Source organism: Rattus norvegicus, chromosome 17 (assembly GCF_021556685.1).
Source record: "Rattus norvegicus strain SHRSP/BbbUtx chromosome 17, alternate assembly SHRSP_T2T, whole genome shotgun sequence".
Classification (NCBI taxonomy): domain Eukaryota; kingdom Metazoa; phylum Chordata; class Mammalia; order Rodentia; family Muridae; genus Rattus; species Rattus norvegicus.
The window spans coordinates 64,133,416-64,158,419 of NC_141550.1; the positions used below are offsets into that span (position 1 = coordinate 64,133,416).

At 38.0% G+C, this 25,004-nt stretch overlaps 1 protein-coding gene across 1 annotated transcript in view; it reads right to left on the bottom strand.

Annotated features, from left to right (window-relative positions):
* LOC103690071 (interaptin-like) overlaps positions 1-25,004 on the bottom strand; it is a 280,698-nt gene that overhangs the window by 182,567 nt on the left and 73,127 nt on the right. Inside the window, exons 26-31 of the mRNA XM_087591928.1 lie at positions 20,513-20,580; positions 20,063-20,156; positions 13,382-13,449; positions 12,899-12,992; positions 5,962-6,029; positions 5,514-5,607 (exon numbers count right to left, since the gene is read on the bottom strand). Of these exons, the coding sequence (XP_087448054.1) occupies positions 5,514-5,607; positions 5,962-6,029; positions 12,899-12,992; positions 13,382-13,449; positions 20,063-20,156; positions 20,513-20,580 (486 nt within the window). The remainder of the gene's footprint in view (positions 1-5,513; positions 5,608-5,961; positions 6,030-12,898; positions 12,993-13,381; positions 13,450-20,062; positions 20,157-20,512; positions 20,581-25,004) is intronic.

A 25,004-nucleotide genomic window follows, 5' to 3' on the forward strand; every position in this document is an offset into this window, starting at 1 on the left:
TCACATTATCAGGGGTAGTTGTTAATCTACGATTTCAGAACTGCTCCCTCAAGCTGAGAGAACAATCAGGAAAACTGGGGTTAAGGACGTTTTGCTGCATGCAGGAAACACACCTCAGTGACAAAGACAGACACTACCTCAGAATAAATGGATGGAAAACAACTTTCAAAGCAAATGGCCTGAAGAAACGCTGGAGTTGCCATCCTAACATCAAACAAATTTGACTTTCAACCAAAACTCGCTAAAAAAGATCAAGAAGGACACTTCATATTCATCAAAGGAAAAATCCACCAAGATAAACTCTCAATCCTAAATATCAATGCTCCAAATGCAAGAGCATTTACATTCATCAAAGAAACCTTACTAAAGTTCAAAGCAGACACTGCACATCACATAAAATTAATAGGAGATTTTAACACCCACTCTCATCACAAGACAGATCACAGAAACACAAATTATACAGAGACATAGAGAAACTAACAGAAGGTATAAACCAAATGCATTTAACAGATATTAATAGAACATTAAACCCTAAAACAAACGGATATTTTTGGTTGTATGCCTAGACGCAGGCCGACAGGAGCCGGATGTAGATCGCTCCTGAGAGACACAGCCAGAACACAGCAAATACAGAGGGGAATGCCAGCAGCAAACCACTGAACTGGACCCCTGTTGAAGGAATCAGAGAAAGAACTCGAAGAGCTTGAAGGAGCTCGAGACACCTTATGAACAACAATGTCAAGCAACCAGAGCTTCCAGGGACTAAGCCACTACCTAAAGACTATACATGGACTGACCCTGGACTCTGACCTCATAGGTAGCAATGAATATCCTAGTAAGGTCACCAGTGGAAGAGGAAGCCCTTGGTCCTGTTAAGACTGAACCCCCAGTGAACGTGATTGTTGGGGGGAGGGTGACAATGGGGGGAGGATGGGGACGGGAACACCCATAAAGAAGGGGAGGGGGAGGGATTAGGGGGATGTTTGCCGGGAAACCGGGAAAGGGAATAACACTCGAAATGTAAATAAGAAATACTCAAGTTAATAAAAAAAAAATAAAAAAAGGATGGACCTTCTTCTCAGCACCTAATGGAACCTACGCTAAAATTGACCATATCATTGGCCACAAAACAGGCCTCAACAGATACAGGAAGATAGAAATGATCCCATGCACCCTAAAAGAACAGCATGCACTAAGTCTGGTCTTAATAACAACAATAAGTTCAGAAAGCCCACATATACATGGAAGTTTAACAATGCTCTCCTCAATGACAACTTGGTCAAGGAAAACATAAAGAAAGATATTAATAACTTCTTAGAACTTAATGAATATGAAGACACAACATTCCCAAACTTATGGAACACAATGAAAGAGGTACTAGCAGTGACTAAAACTCACACCTCTGAGAGCCTGAAAAAAGAAACAGGAGAGAGCAGATGTCAGAACCTAGACAGCACACCTAAAATCTCTAGAACTAAAAGAAATAAATAAAACCAAGAGGAGTAGAAGGAAGGAAATATTAAAACTCAGGGCTGAAATTAACCAAGTAGAAATGAAAAAGACTATATAAGGAATCAACAAAACCAGGATCTGGTTCTTTGAGAAAATCAACAAATAGATAAAGCCTTAGCCAGACTAAACTGAGGTCACAGAGAGTGTATCAAAATTAACAAAATCAGAAATGAAAAGGGAAACATAACAGAATCTTAAGAAATTAAAAAAAAATCATCAGTTCCTACTGCAAAACTTTATATTCAACAAAACGGGAAAATCTGGAGGAAATGGACAATTTCCCACACAGATACCAGGTACCAAATATAAGTCAGGATGAAATAAACCATCTAAATAACTACATAACTCCTGAAGAAATAGAATCAGTTATTAAAAGTCTACCAAACAAAAAGAGCCCAGGTCCAGATGGGATCAGTGCAGAATTCTCTCAGACCTTCATAGAAGACCTCATACCAATACTGTCCAAACTTTTCCATAAAATAGAAACAGATGGAGCACTACCAAATTCCTTCTTTGAAGCCACAAGTACTCTTATGCCAAAACCACACAATAACACAACAAAGAAAGAGAACATGAGACCTATTTCCCTTAGGAATATTGACACAAAAATATTCAACAAAATTTTAGGAAACTGAAAACAAGAACTCATCAAAACAATCATTCATCATGATCAAGTAGGCTTCATCCCAGGGATGCAGGGATGGTTTACATACAAAAATTCATCAATGAATCCACTATATAAACAAGGTCAAATATAAGAACAACATGGTCATTTCATTAGATGCGGAGAAAGCATTTGACAAATTTCAAAACCTCTTCATGATAAAAGTCCTGGAAAGATCAGGAATACAAGGTCCACATCTAAACATAGTAAAAGCAATACACACCAAACCAGTAGATGACATCAAACTAAATGGAGAGAAACTAGAAGCAATCACACTAAAATTAGAGTTTAGAAAAAGACTTCCCAATCACTACTTCTTCAATATAATACGCAGAGTCCTTCTCAGACCAATCAGACAACCACAGGAGGTCAAAGGGATACAAATTGGAAAGGAAGAAAACAAATATCACTATTTGCAGATGATATGATGGTGTACTTTAGAAACCCCAAAAGTTCCACCACAGAACTTCTTACACCAATAAACAACTTCAGCATTATCAAGTGTCAGGATTTAAAATGAACTTAAACAAACTGGTAGCCTACCTCTACTCAAAGGATAAACAGGCTGAGAAAAAATTAAGGAAATGACACCCTTCACAATAGGCCAAACAGTATAAAATAGATGGGTGTGACGTTAAACAGGCAAGTGAAAGATCTGTATGACAAGAACTTCAAGTCTCTGAAGAGAGAAATTGAAGAAGATCTTAGAAGATGGAAAGATCTTCCTTGCTCATGATTAGGCAGGATTAATATAGCAGAGATGGCCATTTGGCCAAAACAATCTGCAGATTAAATGCAATACCCATCAAACTCCAACTCGATTCTTCATAGAGATAGAAAGAGTAATTTGCAAATGCATATGTAATAACAAAAAACCCTGGATAACAAAAACTATACTCAACAATAAAAACTTCTGGGGGAATCACGATCCCCTACCGCATGCTGTATTACAGAGGAACAGTTACAAAATATGTATGGTATTTGTACAGAGACAGACTGGTAGATTAGTGGAACATAATTGAAGACCCAGAAATGAACCAACATAGCTATGATCACCTGATCTTTGACAAAGGACCCAAAACCATGCATTGGAACAATGAAAATATTTTCAACAAAGGGTGCTGGTTCAACTGGTGTTCAGCATGTACAAGAATGCAAATCAATCCATTTTTATGACCATGTACAAAGCTTAAGTCCAGGTAAATAAAGATCCTCCACATCAAACAAGGTACCCTCAAACTAACAGAAGAAAAAGTGGGGAAGAGTCTTGAACACATGTGCACCAGGCAAAATTTGCTGAAAAAAAAAAAAAAAAACCAACGATGGCTCATACTCTAAGATCAAGAATCTACGAAAAGAACCTCATAAAACTGCAAAGCTTTTGCAAAGCAAAAGACATTGTCATTAGGACAAAATGGAAAGCAACAGATTGGGAAAAGATGTTTACCAATGTTACATCTCATAGAGGGCTAATATCCAAAATATACAAAGATCTCCAGAAGTTGACAGCAGAGCACCCAATAACCATATTAAAAATGGAGTACAGAGATAAACAATACATTCTCAGCTGATGAATCAAAAAGCACCTAAAGAAATGTTCAACTCCTTCCTCATCAGGGAAATGCAAATCGAATCAACCCTGAGATTCCACCTCAGACTTGTCAGAATGGCTAAGTTCAAAAACTCCAGTGACAGCAGATGCCGGCGAGGATGTGGAGAAAAAGGAACACGCTTCCAATGTTGGTGAGATGGCAAACTGCTTCAACCACTCTGGAAATCAATCGGGAGGTTCCTCAGAATATTAGATAGTCCACTACCTGAGATCCAGCTATCTCTCTTGGGCATCTACACAAAAGATGCTTTAACATACAGCAAAGACACATGCTTCACTGTGTTCATAGCAGCCTTATTTATAATAGCCAGAAACTGGAAAGAACCCGGATGCCTTTCAACAGAGGAATGGTTTCAAAAAATGTGGTACATCTACACAGTGTAGTACTAGTCACCTATGAAAAACAGTGACTTCATGAAATTCATAGGCAAAGGGATGGAACTAGAAAATATCATCCTGAGTGAGTTTACACAATCACAGAAAAACACATTTCTCTTGCAGTCATTGATAAGTGGATATTACCGAAAAGCTCGAATTACCCAAGATGCAATACAAAGGCCACAGGAAGCTCAAGAAGAAGGATGACCAAAATGCAGATGCTCCCAGGCCTACTTAAAAGGCAGGAAATAATCCATAGGAAGGGAAATGCAAGCAAAGTTTAGAGCAGTGACTCAAAGAACGGCCCTTCAAAACCTGCCCTACATGTGGCCCAATTATGTACAGTGACCAAAACTACATAAGAATAATGAAGCAAGAAAATGCATGCTGAAAGGGACTGAATATAGGTCTCTCCTGAGAGACACATCCAGAACATATCCAATGCAGAAGTCAATGCTAGCAACAAACCACTGAACTGAGAATATGGCACACTTGGTGGAGTCAGAGGACGTTTTGAAAGAGCTGAAGAAGCTTGCAACGACATAACAACAACAATGCCAACCAACCAGAGGTTCCAGTGACTAAACCACTACACAAAGACTATACATGGACTGACCCAGGGCTCCAACTGCATATGTAGCATAGAATATACTTATTGGGGCACCAGGGAAGGGGAATCCCTTGGTCCTGCCAAGGTTGGTCCCCCAGTGCAGCGGAGTATGGAGGGGGGAAAATAAGGGTGGTCTATAGTGTTCACTACCCGGTGGTGTGAGGGAGTGGAGGGAATGGTTGTTCATGGACAGGAAACTGGGAAGCCGAATAAGGTCTGAAATGTAAGTAAAGGAGTATATCTTATAAAGCAAAAACAAAAAAAATTAAAAAATTATCCCAGTGGGTGAGTTTCACAAATAGATAACATCAGTTTTAAGGTTATTAGACGTTCAAGAAAATATGTATACGTAAGTATATTTCAGACAGACAAGATAGCTTCATGGGTATAGGTGGTTGACACCAAGCCTCCCTGTTGATCAGAGTTCATTCCCAGGAACACACACAGTGTGAGGAAAGAACCAAGCTCCACAGGTTGTTGTCTCTCTTCCGTACTCACTAGGGCAGTCATGTGACAATACACACAAATGATTAGCTAAATCTAATTTGTACAATGTATCATTTCGAACTTGTGAAATTTATTCATTGTTTCATTTGTGTTCACTGCAGTTTTGCACATAAGTGTGCAGAGTAAATATGCCTGCTGTTGCTCTTGAGATGTTTCTCATGGTGCCTGAAATATGACTATACAGACCTACTTGAAAAAGAAAAATGGTAATCTGAATACAACACACTTACCCAAGTTTTACCATCCAAAGTCATCTGAGGCTGTTCTAAATCTTCTGTTTGACATTCTGTGGTACCTTTTAGCTTCACAAAGTCACATTTCGAACTGAAAACCATATTGTAAAATAATTAGGCTCACAGATAAATTAAACACAACAGAGAGCTCCTAAATTAGATTCTTTTCTAAAATTATTCAAGTAAATGGCTTGGTAACAATCATTTTTCTGGCTGTGCAATGTTATCCACACAGCAAGTTTGAGATAAGGTTAAAAGTATGCATTTCTACGTCTGTGCATGTGGTCCTTGAACACATAAAGCACGCATACTGCTGAACCCCAACCCAGCATGCAGGTCCATAATTCAAACAACTTCAGGCAGTAACTTCTCAATGGCACCAGAAAGGACTCTTATCAGAAATGCTACGACTTCATCTTGTACTCCATATTGCTTTCCATTGTACCTCTCTAACTGCTCCAGCATGTCCTCTTCACTACTTGCAGCATCTTTTCGTGACCTGGAGCTAAACGTCTGGGCATAAATGGAAGATGAATATGTTAGTCATAGTCTAAAACATGCTGTGCAATACTGCAGTTCTGCAGTCCTGCACTATGTTCGATTCTCTCAGGAAATATGAAAGTTTCTTCCCTTCCATGTATTTACTGTGACTCTGTGGAAACTGTAGTCAACAGCTGTTACAATAGCACTCTCATGGCCATAGAGCCTAAAATGAGGATAGCTGGCAATTCTAATATCAAAATAAATTGTGTTTTTTAACCATTAAATTTTTATCTGTTACTGAAATTGCAATAATGGGCCAAATTGGGGAGAAATGGTAAACTACATAAGGTAATAATTTATACAATTATATCTCAGGAAACACTTCACTGAATATGAAGAGAATATTACTTGTATTAGTATATGTTACATATTAGGATGTCTCCAAGAATAAATTACTACTGTGTTCTTTACTAAATTATGACCCCGAAGCATGTTTTACTAAATGCTATTTGAAGATAAATAGCATCAAGATAGGTAAGTAATTCGACTCATCACATGAGTATCTATCTGTGGAGAATAACTTCTCTTATATGCAAAAAACAAGGTAAAATAGGTGCTACATTGTTTTGGGCAGAGGAGGGCTATTTGTTTTTGTTTGTTTGTCTGTTTGCTTGTTTGTTGGTTGGTTGGTTGGTTGGTTGGTTGGTTGGTTGGTTGGTTGAGTGGTTGGTAGGTTGGTTTGAGACAAGATTTCTACTGAATCCCTGGCTGACTGGAACTATTCCTATAGACGAAGCATGCCACAAATTCAGGGATTCCTCAGTCTTCAATGCCTATGAAATGAGTCAAAAGTGCTGTGTCAAAACATCTGCTCAAAAGCTAAGCTGTTTTACAGAGAAAAGCATTGATAAACAACACGAAAAGTCACAAGATTAAGAGAAATATCCAGATGTAGAACCACTGATGCAAAATTTCTCAAAAATAAGGCAAAATTAGTAAATGTTGCATTAAACTGTGTTTTTGTGCTCCTCCACGTGTAGCAGAGAGGAGTAAGTTTACTTCACATGTTGTTATTCATGTACCTTTTTAGAAAACATGCTTTTTCCAATCTATGGCTTTTCCTTGTTATTGAATACTGTACTCATAGGATTGTTCTTAATGTTCAGAGTATAAAGATTCTGATGATCTGACTAATCCATGAGACTTTACTGGTTCACACAACGAGGGGTAGCTGATAATCTAGGAAGTCAGGACTGCTCCCTCAAGCTCAGAGAACAATCAGGAAAACTGGGGTTAAGGACTTTTTGCTGCATGCAGGAAACACACCTCAGTGACAAAGACAGACACTACCTCCGAATAAATGGATGGAAAACAACTTTCCAAGCAAATGGCCTGAAGAAACAAGCTGGAGTAGCCATTCTAACATCAAACAAAATTGACTTTCAACCAAAACTCGCTAAAAAAGATCAAGAAGGACACTTCATATTCATCAAAGTAAAAATCCACCAAGATGAACTCTCAATCCTAAATATCAATGCTCCAAATGTAAGAGCATTTACATTCATCAAAGAAACCTTACTAAAGCTCAAAGCACACATTGCACATCACATGAAAATAGTAGGAGATTTTAACACCCACTCTCATCACAAGACAGATCATGGAAACAGAAATTATACAGAGACATAGAGAAACTAACAGGAGTTATACACCAAATGCATTTAACAGATATTTATAGAACATTCCAACCTAAAACAAAAGGATAGACCTTCTTCTCAGCACCTAATGGAACCCACTCCAAAATTGACCATATAATTGGCCGCAAAACAGGCCACAACAAATACAGGAAGATAGAAATGATCCCATGCATCCTAAAAGAACAGCATGCACTAAGTCTGGTCTACACAACAACAATAATGACAGAAAGCACACATATACATGGAAGTTAACAATGTTCTCCTCAATGACTACTTGGTCAAGGAAAACATAAAGAAAGATATTGATGACTTCTTAGAACTTAATGAATATGAAGATACTACATTCCCAAACTTATGGAACACAATGAAAGCAGTACTAAGATTAAACCTCATACCTCTGAGAGCCTGCAAAAAGAAACAGGAGAGAGCAGATGTAAGAATGTTGACAGCACACCTAAAACACTAGAACTAAAAGAAATAAGTAAACCCAAGAAGAGTAGAAGGAAACAAATAAAAAAAACTCAGGGCTGAAATCAACCAAGTAGAAATGAAAAAAGACTATATAAGGAATCAACAAAACCAGGACCTGGTTCTTGGAGAAAATCAACAAATAGGTAAAGTCTTTGTCAGACTAAACAGAGCTCATAGAGATTATATCAATATTAACAAACTCAGAAATGAAAAAGGAGACATAACAACAGAATCAGAAGAAATTTGAAAAATCATCAAATCCTACTACAAATCCCTATATACAACAAAAGAGGAAAATCTGGAGAAAATGGAAAATTTCCTACACAGATACCAAGTACCAAAGATATATCAGGAAGAAATAAACCATATAAATAACCCCATAACTCCTAAAGAAATAGAGGCAGTTATTAAAAGTCTCCCAAACAAAAAGAGAACAGGTCCAGATGGGATCAGTGCAGAATTTCCTCACACCTTCATAGAAGACCTCATACCAATACTGTCCAAATTATTCCACAAAATAGGAACAAATGGAGCACTAACAAATTCCTTCTTTGAAGCCACAAGTACTCTTCTGCCAAAACCACATAATGTCACAAAAAGAAAGAGAACTTCAGAACAATTTCCCTTAGGAATACTGACACAAAACTACCCAGCAAAATTCATGGAAACCGGAAAAAGAACTCATCAAAACAATCATCCATCATGATCAAGTAGGATTCACTCCAGGGATGCTGGGACGGTTTAATATACGAAAATCTATCAATGCAATCCACTATATAAACAAACTCAAAGATAAGAACGACATGGTCATTTCATTAGATGCGGGGAAAGCATTTGACAAAATTCAAAACCTCGTCATGATAAAAGTCCTGGAAAGATCAGGAATACAAGGTCCATCTTTAAACATAGTAAAAGCAATGCACAGCAAACCAGTAGATAACATTAAACTAAATGGAGAGAAACTAGAAGCAATCCCATTAAATTAGGGACTAGAAAAAGACTTCCCACTCATTACTTCTTCAATATAGTACTCAAAGTCCTAGTCAGAGCACTGAGACAGCCAAAGGACGTGAAAGGGATATAAATAAGAAAGGAAGAAAACAAAATATCACTATTTGCAGACAATGTGATGGTGTACTGCAGCAACCCCAAAAGTCTCACCAGAAAACTGCTTCACCCAATAAACAACTTCAGCATTATCAAGTGTCGGGATTTAAAATTAACTTAAACAAGTCAGTAGCCTACCTCTACTCAAAGGATAAACAGGCTGAGAAAGAAATTTAGGAAATGACACCCTTCAAAATAGGCCAAAATAGTATAAAATAGATTGGTGTGACTTTAAACAGGCAAGTGAAAGATCTGTATGACAAGAACTACAAGTCTCTGAAGAGAGAAATTGAGGAAGATCTTAGAAGGTGGAAAGATCTTCCATGCGCATGAATAGGCAGGATTAATATAGTAAAGGTGGCCATTTTGCCAAAAGCAATCGACAGAATAAATGCAATCCCCATCAAAACTCCATCTCGATTCTTCTTAGAGATAGAAAGAGCAATTTGCAAATGCATGTGGAATAACAAAAAACCCAGGAGGGCAAAAACTATACTCAACAATAAAAGAACTTCTGGGGGAATCACGATACCCTAACTCATGCTGTATTACAGAGGGACAGTTATAAAATGTGTATGGTATTTGTACAGAAACAGGCAGGTAGAGCAGTGGAACAGAATTGAAGACCCAGAAATGAACCCACATAGCTATGATCACCTGATCTTTGACAAAGGACCTAAAACCATGCATTGGACAAATGATAACATTTTCAACAAAGGGTGCTGGTTCAACTAGTTGTCAGAATGTAGAAGAATGCAAAACAATCAATTTTTTTTATTAACTTGAGTATTTCTTATATACATTTCGAGTGTTATTCCCTTTCCCGGTTTCCGGGCAAACATCCCCCTCCCCCCTCCCCTTCCTTATGGGTGTTCCCCTCCCAACCCTCCCCCCATTGCCGCCCTCCCCCCATAGACTAGTTCACTGGGGGTTCAGTCTTAGCAGGACCCAGGGCTTCCCCTTCCACTGGTGCTCTTACTAGGATATTCATTGCTACCTATGGGGTCAGAGTCCAGGGTCAGTCCATGTATAGTCTTTAGGTAGTGGCTTAGTCCCTGGAAGCTCTGGTTGCTTGGCATTGTTGTACTTTTGGGGTCTTGAGCCCCTTCAAGCTCTTCCAGTTCTTTCTCTGATTCCTTCAATAGGGGACCTATTCTCAGTTCAGTGGTTTGCTGCTGGCATTCGCCTCTATATTTGCTGTATTCTGGCTGTGTCTCTCAGGAGCGATCTACATCCGGCTCCTGTCGGTCTGCACTTCTTTGCTTCATCCATCTTGTCTAATTGGGTGGCTGTATATGTATGGGCCAAAAACAATCAATTTTTATGACCATGTACAAAGCTTAAGTCCAGGTAGATAATGGTCCTCCATATCAAACCAGATACCCTCAAACTAATAGAAGAAAAAGTGGGGAAGAGTCTTGAACACATGGCAACTGGGCAAAATTTCCTGAAAAAAACAAAACAACAGTGGCTCATGCTCTAAGATCAAGAATCAAAAAAAGGGACGTCATAAAACTGAAAAGCTTTTGCAAAGCAAAAGACACTGTCATTAGAACAAAATACCAAACAACAGATTGGGAAAAGGTCTTTACCAATCTTACATCTGATGGAGGGCTAATATGCAAAATATACAATGAACTCCTGAAGTTGACTTCAGAGCACCAAATAACCATATTAAAAATGGAGTACAGGGGTTGGCGATTTAGCTCAGTGGTAGAGCGCTTGCCTAGGAAGCACAAGGCCCTGGGTTCGGTCCCCAGCTCCAGAAAAAAGAACCAAAAAAAAAAAAGTCTGATGCTCTAAAAATGGAGTACAGAGATAAAAAAAACATACTCAGCTGAGGAATATCAAATGGCCAAAAAGCACCTAAAGAAATGTTCATCTTCCTTCCTCATCAGGGAAATGCAAATCAAATCAACCCTGAGATTCCACCTCAGACATGTCAGAATGGCTAAGATCAAAACTCCAGTGACAGCAGATGCTGGCAAGGATGTGGAGAAAGAGGAACACTCGTCCAATGTTGGTGAGACAGCAAACTGCCTCAACCACTCTGGAAAATGAATCTGGGGGTTCCTCAGAAAATTGGATATTCCACTACCTGAGGATCCAGCTATATATCTCTCTTGGGCATCTACACAAAAGGTGCTCTAACATACAACAAAGATACGTGCTCCACTGTGTTCATATCAGCCTTATTTATAATAGCTAGAAGCTGGAAAGAACCCAGATGCCTTTCAACAGAGGAATGGTTTCAAAAAGTGTGGTACATCTACACAATGGAGTACTACTCAGCTATGAAAAACAATGACTTCATGAAATTCATGGACAAATGGATGGAACTAGAAAATATCATCCTGAGTGAGTTTACAAAATCTCAGAAAAACACATTTCTCTTGCACTCATTGATAAGTGGATATTAGCAAAAAGCTTGAATTACTCAAGATGCAATCCACAGGCCACAGGAAACTCAAGAATAAGGATGACCAAAATGCAGATGCTCCAAATCCTTCTTAAAAGGGGGGATATAATCCATAGGAAGGGATATGCAAGCAAAGTTTAGAGCAGTGACTCAAAGAATGGCCCTTCAAAACCTGCCCTACACTGGCCCAATTATATACGGTAACAAAAACGGCGTGATATTGATGAAGCTAGAAAATGCATGCTGAAAGGGGCTGAATATAGGTCTCCTGGGGAGACACATCCAGAGCATGTCCAATGCAGAAGTCAATGCTAGCAGTAAACCACTGAACTGAGAATATGGCACCCTATGGGGGGAGTCAGAGGAAGTATTGAGAGAGTTGACAAAACTTGCAACCACATAACAACAACAATGCCAACCAACCAGAGGTTCCAGTGACTAAACCACTACACAAAGACTATACATGGACTGACCCAGGGCTCCAACTGCATATTTAGCAAAGAATAATATTATGGGCCACCAGTGAGGGGAAAACCCTTAGTATTGCCAAGGTTGAACTCACAGTGCAGCGGAGTATGGAGTAGGGGCAATAAGAATGAGTCTATAGTGTTCACTACCCAGTGGGGGAAAGGGAAGTGAGGGAATGGATGCTTAAGGACAGGTAACTGGGAAGCAGAAAAAGATCTTAAATGTAAGTAAAGGAGTATATCTAATAAAACATAAAAACAAAAAAACTAATTAAAAAGTTATCCCTATGGGTGAGTTTCACAAATAGATAACAACAGTGTTAAGGTTATTAGATGATCAACAAAATATATAACATAAGTATATTTCAGACACACAAGAGAGCTCATGGGTTTAGGTGGTTGACACCAAGCCTCCCTGTTGATCAGAGTTCATTCCCAGGAACACACACAGTGTGAGGAAAGAACCAAGTTGCACAGGTTGTTGTCTCTCTTCCATGCTCACTAGGGCAGTCACGTGACAATACACTCAAATGATTAGCTAAATCTAATTTGTACAATGTATCATTTCAAAATTGTGAAATTTATTCATTGTTTCATTTGTGTTCACTGCAGTTTTGCAGGTATGTTTGCAGAGTGGATATGCCTGCTGTTGCTCTTGAGATATTTCTCATAGTGCCTGAAATATTACTATACAGCCCCACTTGAAAAAGAAAAACGGTATTCTGAATACAACTCACTTACCCAACTTGTACCATCCAAGGTCATCTGAGGCTGTTCTAATTCTTCTGTTAGACATTCTGTCTTAACTTTTAGCTGCACAAAGTCATGTTTCGAACTGAAAACCATATTGTAAAATAATTAGGCTCACAGATAAATTAAACACAACAGAGAGCTCCTGAAATATTTAGATTGTTTTCTAAAATTATTCAAGTGAATGGCTTGGTAACCATGTTTTCTGGCTGTGCAATGTTGTCCACACAGCAACTTTTGAGATAAGGTTAAAAGTATGCATTTCTACTTCTGTGCATGTGGTCCTTGAACATATAAAGCATGCATACTGCTGAACCCCAACCCAGCATGCAGGTCCATAATTCAAACAACTTCAGCAGGAACTTCTCAATGGCACCAGAAAGGACTCTTATCAGAAATGCTATGACTTCATCTTGTATTGCTTATTTCCATTATGGGCTCTCAATTTCCTTGCCATACTGCTTTCCATTGTACCTCTCTTGCTGCTCCAGCATGTCCTCTTCTCGACTTGAAGCATCTTTTCGTGACTTGGAGCTAAAAGTCTGGGCATAAATGGAAGATAAATGTGTTAGTCATAGTCCAATAAATGCTGTGCAATCCTGCACTTCTGCAGTCCTGAACTATGCTCAATTCTCACAGGAAATATGAAAGTTTCTGCCCTTCCATGTATTTACTGTGACTCTGTGGAAATTGTAGTCAACAGCTGTTACAATAGGACTCTAATAACCATAAAGCCTAAAGTGAGGATGGCTGGTAATTCCAATATCAAAATAAATTGTGCTATTTAACAAATAAATTTTATCTGTTACTGAAATTGCAATAATGGGCCAAGTGGGGAGAAATGGTAAACTACATAAGGTAATAATTTATACAATTATATCTCAGGAAATCACGAAATAAGAAGTGAATATTACTTATATTAGTATATGTTACATATAAGGATGTCTCCAAGAATAAATTACTACTGTGTTCTTTAGTAAATTATGATCCCTAACCATGTTTTACTAAATGATATTTGAAGATAAATAACATCAAGATAGGTAAGTAATTTGTCTCATGACATGTGTATCTACGTGTGGAGAATATCTTCTCTTACATGCAAAAAACCAAGGTAAAATAAGTGCTACATTGTTTTGGGGAGAGGAGGGCTATTTGTTTTTCTTTGTTTATCTGTTTGTTTGTTTGTTTTTTGGTTTGTTTGAGACAAGATATTTTGGAGACTCCCTGGCTGACTGGAACTATTTCTATAGATGAAGCATGCCACAAATTCAGAGATGTGTCAGTCTTCAATGCCTGTGTAATGAGTCAAAAGTGCTGTGTCAGCAAATCTGCTCAAAAGCTAAGTTATTTTACAAAGAAAAGCATTGAGAAATAATACGATAAGTCATAATATTGAGAGAAATATCCAGATGTAGAACCATTGATGCCCAGTTTCTGAAAAATAAGGCAAAATTAGTAAATGCTACATTAAACTGTGTTTTTGTGCTCCTCCACGTGTAGAGGATAGGAGTAAGTTTACTTCACATGTTGCTATTCATGTACCTTTTTAGAAAACATGTTTTTTTCCATCTGTAGTTTTTCCTTGTTATTCAATACTGTACTCATAGGATTTTTCTTAACGTTCAGAGTATAAATAATCTGATGATCTGACAAATCCATGAGACTTCACTGGTTCACATCATCAGGGGTAGTTGTTAATCTACGATTTCAGAACTGCTCCCTCAAGCTGAGAGAACAATCAGGAAAACTGGGGTTAAGGACGATTTGCTGCATGCAGGAAACACACCTCAGTGACAAAGACAGACACTACCTCAGAATAAATGGATGGAAAACAACTTTCAAAGCAAATGGCCTGAAGAAACGCTGGAGTTGCCATCCTAACATCAAACAAATTTGACTTTCAACCAAAACTCGCTAAAAAAGATCAAGAAGGACACTTCATATTCATCAAAGGAAAAATCCACCAAGATAAACTCTCAATCCTAAATATCAATGCTCCAAATGCAAGAGCATTTACATTCATCAAAGAAACCTTACTAAAGTTCAAAGCAGACACTGCACATCACATAAAATTAATAGGAGATTTTAACACCCACTCTCATCACAAGACAGATCACAGAAACACAAATTATACAGAGACATAGAGAAACTAACAGAAGGTATAAACCAAATGCATTTAACAGATATTAATAGAACATTAAACCCTAAAACAAAAGGATATTTTTGGTTGTATGCCTGGACGCAGGCCGACAGGAGCCGGATGTAGATCGCTCCTGAGAGACACAGCCAGAACACAGCAAATACAGAGGGGAATGCCAGCAGCAAACCACTGAACTGGACCCCTGTTGAAGGAATCAGAGAAAGAACTCGAAGAGCTTGAAGGAGCTCGAGACACCTTATGAACAACAATGCCAAGCAACCAGAGCTTCCAGGGACTAAGCCACTACCTAAAGACTATACATGGACTGACCCTGGACTCTGACCTCATAGGTAGCAATGAATATCCTAGTAAGGTCACCAGTGGAAGAGGAAGCCCTTGGTCCTGTTAAGACTGAACCCCCAGTGAACGTGATTGTTGGGGGGAGGGTGACAATGGGGGGAGGATGGGGACGGGAACACCCATAAAGAAGGGGAGGGGGAGGGATTAAGGGGATGTTTGCCGGGAAACCGGGAAAGGGAATAACACTCGAAATGTAAATAAGAAATACTCAAGTTAATAAAAAAAAATAAAAAAAGGATGGACCTTCTTCTCAGCACCTAATGGAACCTACGCTAAAATTGACCATATCATTGGCCACAAAACAGGCCTCAACAGATACAGGAAGATAGAAATGATCCCATGCATCCTAAAAGAACAGCATGCACTAAGTCTGGTCTTAATAACAACAATAAGTTCAGAAAGCCCACATATACATGGAAGTTTAACAATGCTCTCCTCAATGACAACTTGGTCAAGGAAAACATAAAGAAAGATATTAATAACTTCTTAGAACTTAATGAATATGAAGACACAACATTCCCAAACTTATGGAACACAATGAAAGAGGTACTAGCAGTGACTAAAACTCACACCTCTGAGAGCCTGAAAAAAGAAACAGGAGAGAGCAGATGTCAGAACCTAGACAGCACACCTAAAATCTCTAGAACTAAAAGAAATAAATAAAACCAAGAGGAGTAGAAGGAAGGAAATATTAAAACTCAGGGCTGAAATTAACCAAGTAGAAATGAAAAAGACTATATAAGGAATCAACAAAACCAGGATCTGGTTCTTTGAGAAAATCAACAAATAGATAAAGCCTTAGCCAGACTAAACTGAGGTCACAGAGAGTGTATCAAAATTAACAAAATCAGAAATGAAAAGGGAAACATAACAGAATCTTAAGAAATTAAAAAAAATCATCAGTTCCTACTGCAAAACTTTATATTCAACAAAACGGGAAAATCTGGAGGAAATGGACAATTTCCCACACAGATACCAGGTACCAAATATAAGTCAGGATGAAATAAACCATCTAAATAACTACATAACTCCTGAAGAAATAGAATCAGTTATTAAAAGTCTACCAAACAAAAAGAGCCCAGGTCCAGATGGGATCAGTGCAGAATTCTCTCAGACCTTCATAGAAGACCTCATACCAATACTGTCCAAACTTTTCCATAAAATAGAAACAGATGGAGCACTACCAAATTCCTTCTTTGAAGCCACAAGTACTCTTATGCCAAAACCACACAATAACACAACAAAGAAAGAGAACATGAGACCTATTTCCCTTAGGAATATTGACACAAAAATATTCAACAAAATTTTAGGAAACTGAAAACAAGAACTCATCAAAACAATCATTCATCATGATCAAGTAGGCTTCATCCCAGGGATGCAGGGATGGTTTACATACAAAAATTCATCAATGAATCCACTATATAAACAAGGTCAAATATAAGAACAACATGGTCATTTCATTAGATGCGGAGAAAGCATTTGACAAATTTCAAAACCTCTTCATGATAAAAGTCCTGGAAAGATCAGGAATACAAGGTCCACATCTAAACATAGTAAAAGCAATACACACCAAACCAGTAGATGACATCAAACTAAATGGAGAGAAACTAGAAGCAATCACACTAAAATTAGAGTTTAGAAAAAGACTTCCCAATCACTACTTCTTCAATATAATACGCAGAGTCCTTCTCAGACCAATCAGACAACCACAGGAGGTCAAAGGGATACAAATTGGAAAGGAAGAAAACAAATATCACTATTTGCAGATGATATGATGGTGTACTTTAGAAACCCCAAAAGTTCCACCACAGAACTTCTTACACCAATAAACAACTTCAGCATTATCAAGTGTCAGGATTTAAAATGAACTTAAACAAACTGGTAGCCTACCTCTACTCAAAGGATAAACAGGCTGAGAAAAAATTAAGGAAATGACACCCTTCACAATAGGCCAAACAGTATAAAATAGATGGGTGTGACGTTAAACAGGCAAGTGAAAGATCTGTATGACAAGAACTTCAAGTCTCTGAAGAGAGAAATTGAGGAAGATCTTAGAAGATGGAAAGATCTTCCTTGCTCATGATTAGGCAGGATTAATACAGTAAAGATGGCCATTTTGCCAAAACAATCTGCAGATTAAATGCAATACCCATCAAACTCCAACTCGATTCTTCATAGAGATAGAAAGAGTAATTTGCAAATGCATATGTAATAACAAAAAACCCAGGATATCAAAAACTATACTCAACAACAAAAACTTCTGGGGGAATCACGATCCCCTACCGCATGCTGTATTACAGAGGAACAGTTACAAAATATGTATGGTATTTGTACAGAGACAGACCAGTAGATTAGTGGAACATAATTGAAGACCCAGAAATGAACCAACATAGCTATGATCACCTGATCTTTGACAAAGGACCCAAAACCATGCATTGGATCAATGAAAATATTTTTCAACAAAGGGTGCTGGTTCAACTGGTGTTCAGCATGTACAAGAATGCAAATCAATCCATTTTTATGACCATGTACAAAGCTTAAGTCCAGGTAAATAAAGATCCTCCACATCAAACAAGGTACCCTCAAACTAATGGAAGAAAAAGTGGGGAAGTGTCTTGAACACATGTGCACTGGGCAAAATTTCCTGAAAAAAAAAATGGCTCATACTCTAAGATCAAGAATCAACGAAAAGGACCTCATAAAACTGCAAAGCTTTTGCAAAGCAAAAGACACTGTCATTAGGACAAAATGGCAAGCAACAGATTGGGAAAAGATGTTTACCAATGTTACATCTCATAGAGGGCTAATATCCAAAATATACAAAGATCTCCAGAAGTTGACAGCAGAGCACCCAATAACCATATTAAAAATGGAGTACAGAGATAAACAAAACATTCTCAGCTGATGAATCAAAAAGCACCTAAAGAAATGTTCAACTCCTTCCTCATCAGGGAAATGCAAATCAAATCAACGCTGAGATTCCACCTTAGACATGTCAGAACGGCTAAGTTCAAAAACTCCATTGACAGCAAATGTTGGCGAGGATGTGGAGAAATAGGAACACTCTCCCATTGTGGCTGAGACTGCAAACAGCTTCAACCACTCTGGAAATCAATCGGGAGTTTCCTCAGAAAATTAGATAGTCCACTACCTGAAGATCCAGCTACATATCTCTCTTGGGCATCTACACAAAAGATGCTCTAACATACAACAAAGAAACATGCTCCACGGTGTTCATAGCAGCCTTCTTTATAATAGCCAGAATCTGGAAAGAACCCAGATGCCTTTCAACAGAGGAATGGTTTCAAAAAATGCAGTACATCTACACAATGGAGTACTACTCAGCTATGAAAAACAATGACTTCATGAAATTTATAGGCAAATGGAAGGAACTAGAAAATATCATCCTGAGTGAGTTTACAAAATCACAGAAAAACACATTTCTCTTGCACTCATTGATAAGTGGATATTAGCCAAAATGCTCGAATTACCCAAGATGCAATCCACAGGCCACAGGAAGCTGAAGAGAAGGATGACCAAAATGCAGATGCTCCCACTCCTTCTTAAAAGGGGGGAAATAATCCATGGGAAAGGATATGCAAGCAAAGTTTAGAGCAATGACTCAAAGAATGGCCCTTCAATCCTTGCCCTACATGTGGCCCAATTATGTACAGTAACCAAAACTACATAAGAATGATGAAGCTAGAAAATGCATGATGAAAGGGACTGAATATAGGTCTCTCCTGAGAGACACATCCAGAGCATGTCCAATGCAGAGGTCAATGCTAGCAGCAAACCACTGAACTGAGAATATGGATCCCTTGGGGGGAGTCAGAGGAAGTATTGAAAGAGTTGAAGAAGCTTGCAACCACATAACAACAACAATGCCAACCAACCAGAGGTTCCAGTGACTAAACTACTACACAGAGACTATACATGGACTGACCCAGGGCTCCAACTGCATACCTAGAAAGAATAGACTTCTTGGGGCACCAGGAAGTGGAAGCCCTTAGTCCTACCAAGGTTGGACCCCCCAGTGCAGTGGAGTATGGAGGGGCGACAATAAGGGGCTATATAGTGTTCACTACCCGGTGGGGGCGAGGGAGGGGAGGGAATGGGTGCTGATGGACAGGAAACTTGGAAGCAGATTAAGGTCTGAAATGTAAGTAAATGAATATATCTAATAAAAAATGAAAACAAAAATCTAATTAAAAAATTATCCCAATGGGTGAGTTTCACAAATAGATAACATCACTTTTTAAGTTGTTAGAGGTTCAAGAAAATATGTATACGCAAGTATATTTCAGACAGACAAGATAGCTTCATGGGTATAGGTGGTTGACACCAAGCCTCTCTGTTGATCAGAGTTCATTCCCAGGAACACACACAGTGTGAGGAAAGAACCAAGTTCCACAAGTTGTTGTCTCTCTTCCGTACTCACTAGGGCAGTCATGTGACAATACACACAAATGATTAGCTAAATCTAATTTGTAAAATGTATCATTTTGAAATTGTGAAATTTATTCATTGTTTCATTTGTGTTCACTGCAGTTTTGCACATATGTTTGCAGAGTGAATATGCCTGCTGTTGCTCTTGAGATATTTCTCATGGTGATTGAAAAAGAAAAATGGTATTCTGAATACAACTCACTTACCCAACTTGTACCACCCAAGGTCATCTCAGGCTGTTCTAATTCTTCTGTTTCACATTTTGTTGTACCTTTTAGCTGCACAAAGTCATGTTTCGAACTGAAAACCATATTTTAAAATAATTAGGCTCACAGATAAATTCTAAAATTATTCAAGTGAATGGCTTGTTATCCATCATTTTTCTGGCTGTGCAATATTATCCACACAGCAAGTTTTGAGATAAAGTTAAAGAAAGTATGCATTTCTATGTCTGTGCATGTGGTCCTTGAACATATAAAGCACATATACTACTGAACCCCAACCCAGCATGCAGGTCCATAATTCAAACAACTTCAGGCAGGAACTTCTCAATGGCACCAGAAAGGACTCTTATCAGAAATATTACGACTTCATCTTATATTGCTCATTTCCTTTATGGGCTCTCAATTGCCTTGCCATATTGCTTTCCACTGTACCTCTCTAGCTGCTCCAGTATCTCCTCTTCTCTACTTGCAGCATCTTTTCGTGACTGGGAGCTAAACATCTGGGCATAAATGGAAGATAAATGTTAGTCATAGTCCAAAAATGCTGTGCAATCATGCAGTTCTGCAGTCCTGCACTATGCTCGATTCTCTCAGGAAATATGAAAGTTTCTTCCCTTCCATGTATTTACTGTGACTCTGTGGAAACTGTAGTCAACAGCTGTTACAATAGGACTCTCATAGCCATAGAGCCTAAAATGAGGATAGCTGGCAATTCTAATATCAAAATAAATTGTGCTTCTTAACAATTAAATTTTATCTGTTACTGAAATTGCAATAATGGGCCAAATGGGGAGAAAGGCTGAACTACATAAGGTGACAATTTATAAAATTAAATCTCAGGAAACACTTCACTGAATATGAAATGAATATTATTTATATTAGTATATGTTACACATTAGGATGTCTCCAAGAATAAATTACTACCGTGTTCTTTAGTAAATTATGACCCGTAGCATATTTTACTAAATGCTATTTGAAGAAAAATAACATCAAGATAGGTAAGTAATTTGTGTCATGATATGTGTATCTACGTGTGGAGAAAATCATCTCTTATATGCAAAAAAGCAAGGTAAAATAAGTGCTATATTGTTTTGGGGAGAGGAGGGCTGTTTGTTTTTTGTTTATCTGTTTGTTTGTTTGTTTTTTGGTTTGTTTGAGACAAGATGTTTTGGTGAATCCCTGGCTGACTGGAACTATGTCTATACACGAAGCTTTCAACAAATTCAGAGATCTGTCAGTCTTCAACGCCTTTGTAATGAGTCAAATGTGTTGTGTCAGCACATCTGCTCAAAAGCTAAGCTGTTTTACAGAGAAAAAGATTGAGAAACAACATGTTAAGTCATAAGATTGAGAGAAATATTCAGTTGTAGAACCATTAATGCACAATTTTTGAAAAATGTAGCCAAATTAGTAAATGATGCATTAAGCTGTGTTTTTTTTTGCTCCCCCACATGTACCAGATAGGAGTAAATTTACTTCACAAGTTGTTATTCATGTACCTTTTTAGAAAACATGCTTTTTTCCATCAATGGCTTTTCCTTGTTATTGAATACTGTACTCATAGGATTTTTCTTAACGTTCTGAGTGTAATGAGTCTGATGATCTGACTAATCCATGAGACTTTACTGGTTCACACGACCAGGGGTAGCTGTTAATCTACAAAGTCAGGACTGCTTCCTCAAGCTCAAAGAACAATCAGGAAAACTGGGGTTAAGGACGATTTGCTGCATGCACGAAACACACCTCAGTGACAAAGACAGACACTACTTCAGAATAAACGGATATAAAACAATATTCCAAGCAAATGGCCTGAAGAAACAAACTGGAGTAGCCAACCTAACATCAAACAAAAGTGACTTTCAACCAAAACTCAATAAAGAAGATCAAGAAGGACACTTCATATTCATCAAAGGAAAAAGCCACCAAGATGAACTCTCAATCCTAAATATCAATGCTCCAATTGCTAGGGCACTTACATTCACCAAAGAAATCTTACTAAAGCTCAAAGCACACATTGCACATCACATGAAAATAGTAGGAGAATTTAACACCCGCTCTCATCACTAGACAGATCATGGAAACAGAAATTATACAGAGACATAGAGAAACTAAAAGAAGTTATAAACCAAATGCATTTAACAGATATTTATAGAACATTCCAACCTAAAACAAAAGGATAGACCTTCTTCTCAGCACCTACTGGAACCTACTCCAACATTAACCATATACTCTGCCACAAAACAGGCCTCAACAGTTACAAAAAGATAGACATAATCCCATGCATCCTAAAAGAACAGCATGCACTAATACTGGTCTGCATAACCACAATAATGACAGAAAGCCCACATATGCATGGAGGATTAGCACTGCTCTCCTCAATCACAACTTGGTCAAGGAAAACATAAAGAAAAATTAAAGACTTCTTAGAACTTAATGGAGATACATCATTCCCAAACTTATGGAACACAAAGAAAGCGCTACTAAGAAGAAAACTCATGGCTCTGAGAGCCTGCAAAAAGAAACAGGAGAGAGCAGATGTCAGAACCTTGACAGCATACCTAAAGCTCTAGAACAAAAAGAAATAAATAAACCCAAGAGGAGAAGGCAGGAAATAATCAAACTCAGAGCTGAAATCAACAAAGTAGAAATGAAAAAGACTATATAAGGAATCAACAAACCCAGGAGCTGGTTTTTTTGAGAAAATCAACAAGAGAGATAAAGCATTGGCCAGACTAAACTGAGGTCACAGAGGGTGTACCGAAATTAACAAAATCAGAAATGAAAAGGGAGAGATAACAACAGAATCTGAAGAAATTTTAAAAAATCATCAGATCCTACTACAAAACTCTGTACTCATCAAAATTGGAAAATCTGGAGAAAATGGACAATTTTCTACACAGATACCAGGTACCAAAGTTAAAGAAGAAACAAATAAACCATTACACTACCCCGTAAATCCTAAAGAAATAGAAGCAGTTATTAAAGGTCTCCCAAACCAAAAGAGCCCAGGTTCAGGTGGGATCAGTGCAGAATGCTATCAGATCTTCATGGAAGACCTCATACCAACACTGTCCAAACTATTCCACAAAAGAGAAACAGATTGAGCACTAACAAATTCCTTCTTTGAAGCCACAAGTACTCTTATGCCAAAACCACACAATGACCCAACAAAGAAAGAGAACTTTTAACCAATTTCCCTTAGGAATATTGACACAAAAATATTCAACAAAATTCTTGGAAACCAAAAACAAGAACACATCAAAACAATCATTCATCATGTTCAAGTAGACTTCTTCCCAGGGATGCAGGGACAGTTTAATATACGAAAATCTATCAATGTAATCTGCTATATAAACAAAGTCAAATATAAGAACCACATGGTCATTTCATTAGATGCTGAGAAAGCATTTGACAAAATTCAAAACCTCTTCATGATAAAAGTCCTAGAAAGACCTGGAATATAAGGTCAATATCTAAACATAGTAAAAACAATACACAGCAAACCAGTACATGACATCAAACTAAAAGGAGAGAATGTAGAAGCAATCCGACTAAAATTAGGGACTAGAAAAGTACTTCCCACTCACTTCTTCTTCAATATAGTACTCGAAGTCCTAGCCAGAGCAATCTGACAGCCAACGGAGGTCCAAGGGATACAAATCGGAAAGGAAGAAAATAAAATATCACTATTTGCAGAAGATATGATGGTGTACTGCACCAACGCCAAAAGTTCTACCAGAGAACTACTTAACCCAATAAACAACTTCAGCATTATCAAGTGTTGGGATTTAAAATTAACTTAAACAAATCGGTAGCCTTCCTCTATTCAAAGGATAAACAGGCTGAGAAAGAAATTAAGGAAATAACACCATTCACAATAGTCGAAAATAGTATAAAATAGATTGCTGTGACTTTAAACAGGCAAGTGAAAGATCTCTATAACAAGAACTTCAAGTCATGGAAGAGAGAAATTGAGCAAGATCTTAGAAGATGGAAAGATCTTCCATGATCATGAATAGGCAGGATTAATATAGTAGAGATGGCCATTTTGCCAAAAGCAATCTATAGATTAAATGCAATACCCATCAAAACTCCAACTCGATTCTTCGTAGAGATAGAAAGAGCAATTTGCAAATTCATTTGGAATAACAAAAAACCCAGGATAGCAAAAATTATACTCAACAATAAAAGAACTTCTGGGGGAATCACGATCCCCTACCTCATGCAGTATTACAGAGGAACAGTTCTAAAATGTGAATGGTATTGGTACAGAGAGAGGCAGGTAGATCAGTGGAACAGAATTGAAGACCCAGAAATGAACCCACATGGCTATGATCACCTGATCTTTGACAAAGGAGATAAAACCATGCAATGGAAAAATGATAAGGTTTTCAACAAAGGGTGCTGGTTCAACTGGTGGTCAGCATGTAAAAGAATGCAAATCAATCCATTTTTATCACCATGTACAAAGCTTAAGTCCAAGTAAAAAAGGACCTCCGCATCAAACTAGATACCCTCAAAGTAATAGAAGAAAAAGTGGGGAAGAGTCTTGAACACATGGGCACTGGGGAAATTTTCCTAAACAAAACAGCAATGGCTCGTGCTCTATCAAGAATCAACAAAAGGGACCTCATAAAACTGCAAAGCTTTTGGAAAGCAAAAGGCACTGTCATTGGGACACAATGGCAAACAAGAGATTGGAAAAATGTCTTTACCAATCTTACATCTGATAGAAGGCTAATACCCAAAACATACAAAGAACCCAGGAATTTAGACTGCAGAGAGCCAAATAACCATATTAAAAATGGAGTACAGAGATAAAGAAAACATTCAAGCTGAGGAATATCGAATGGCCAAAAATCACCTAAAGAAATGTTCAACTTCCTTCCTCATTTGGGAAATGCAAATCAAATCAACTCTTATA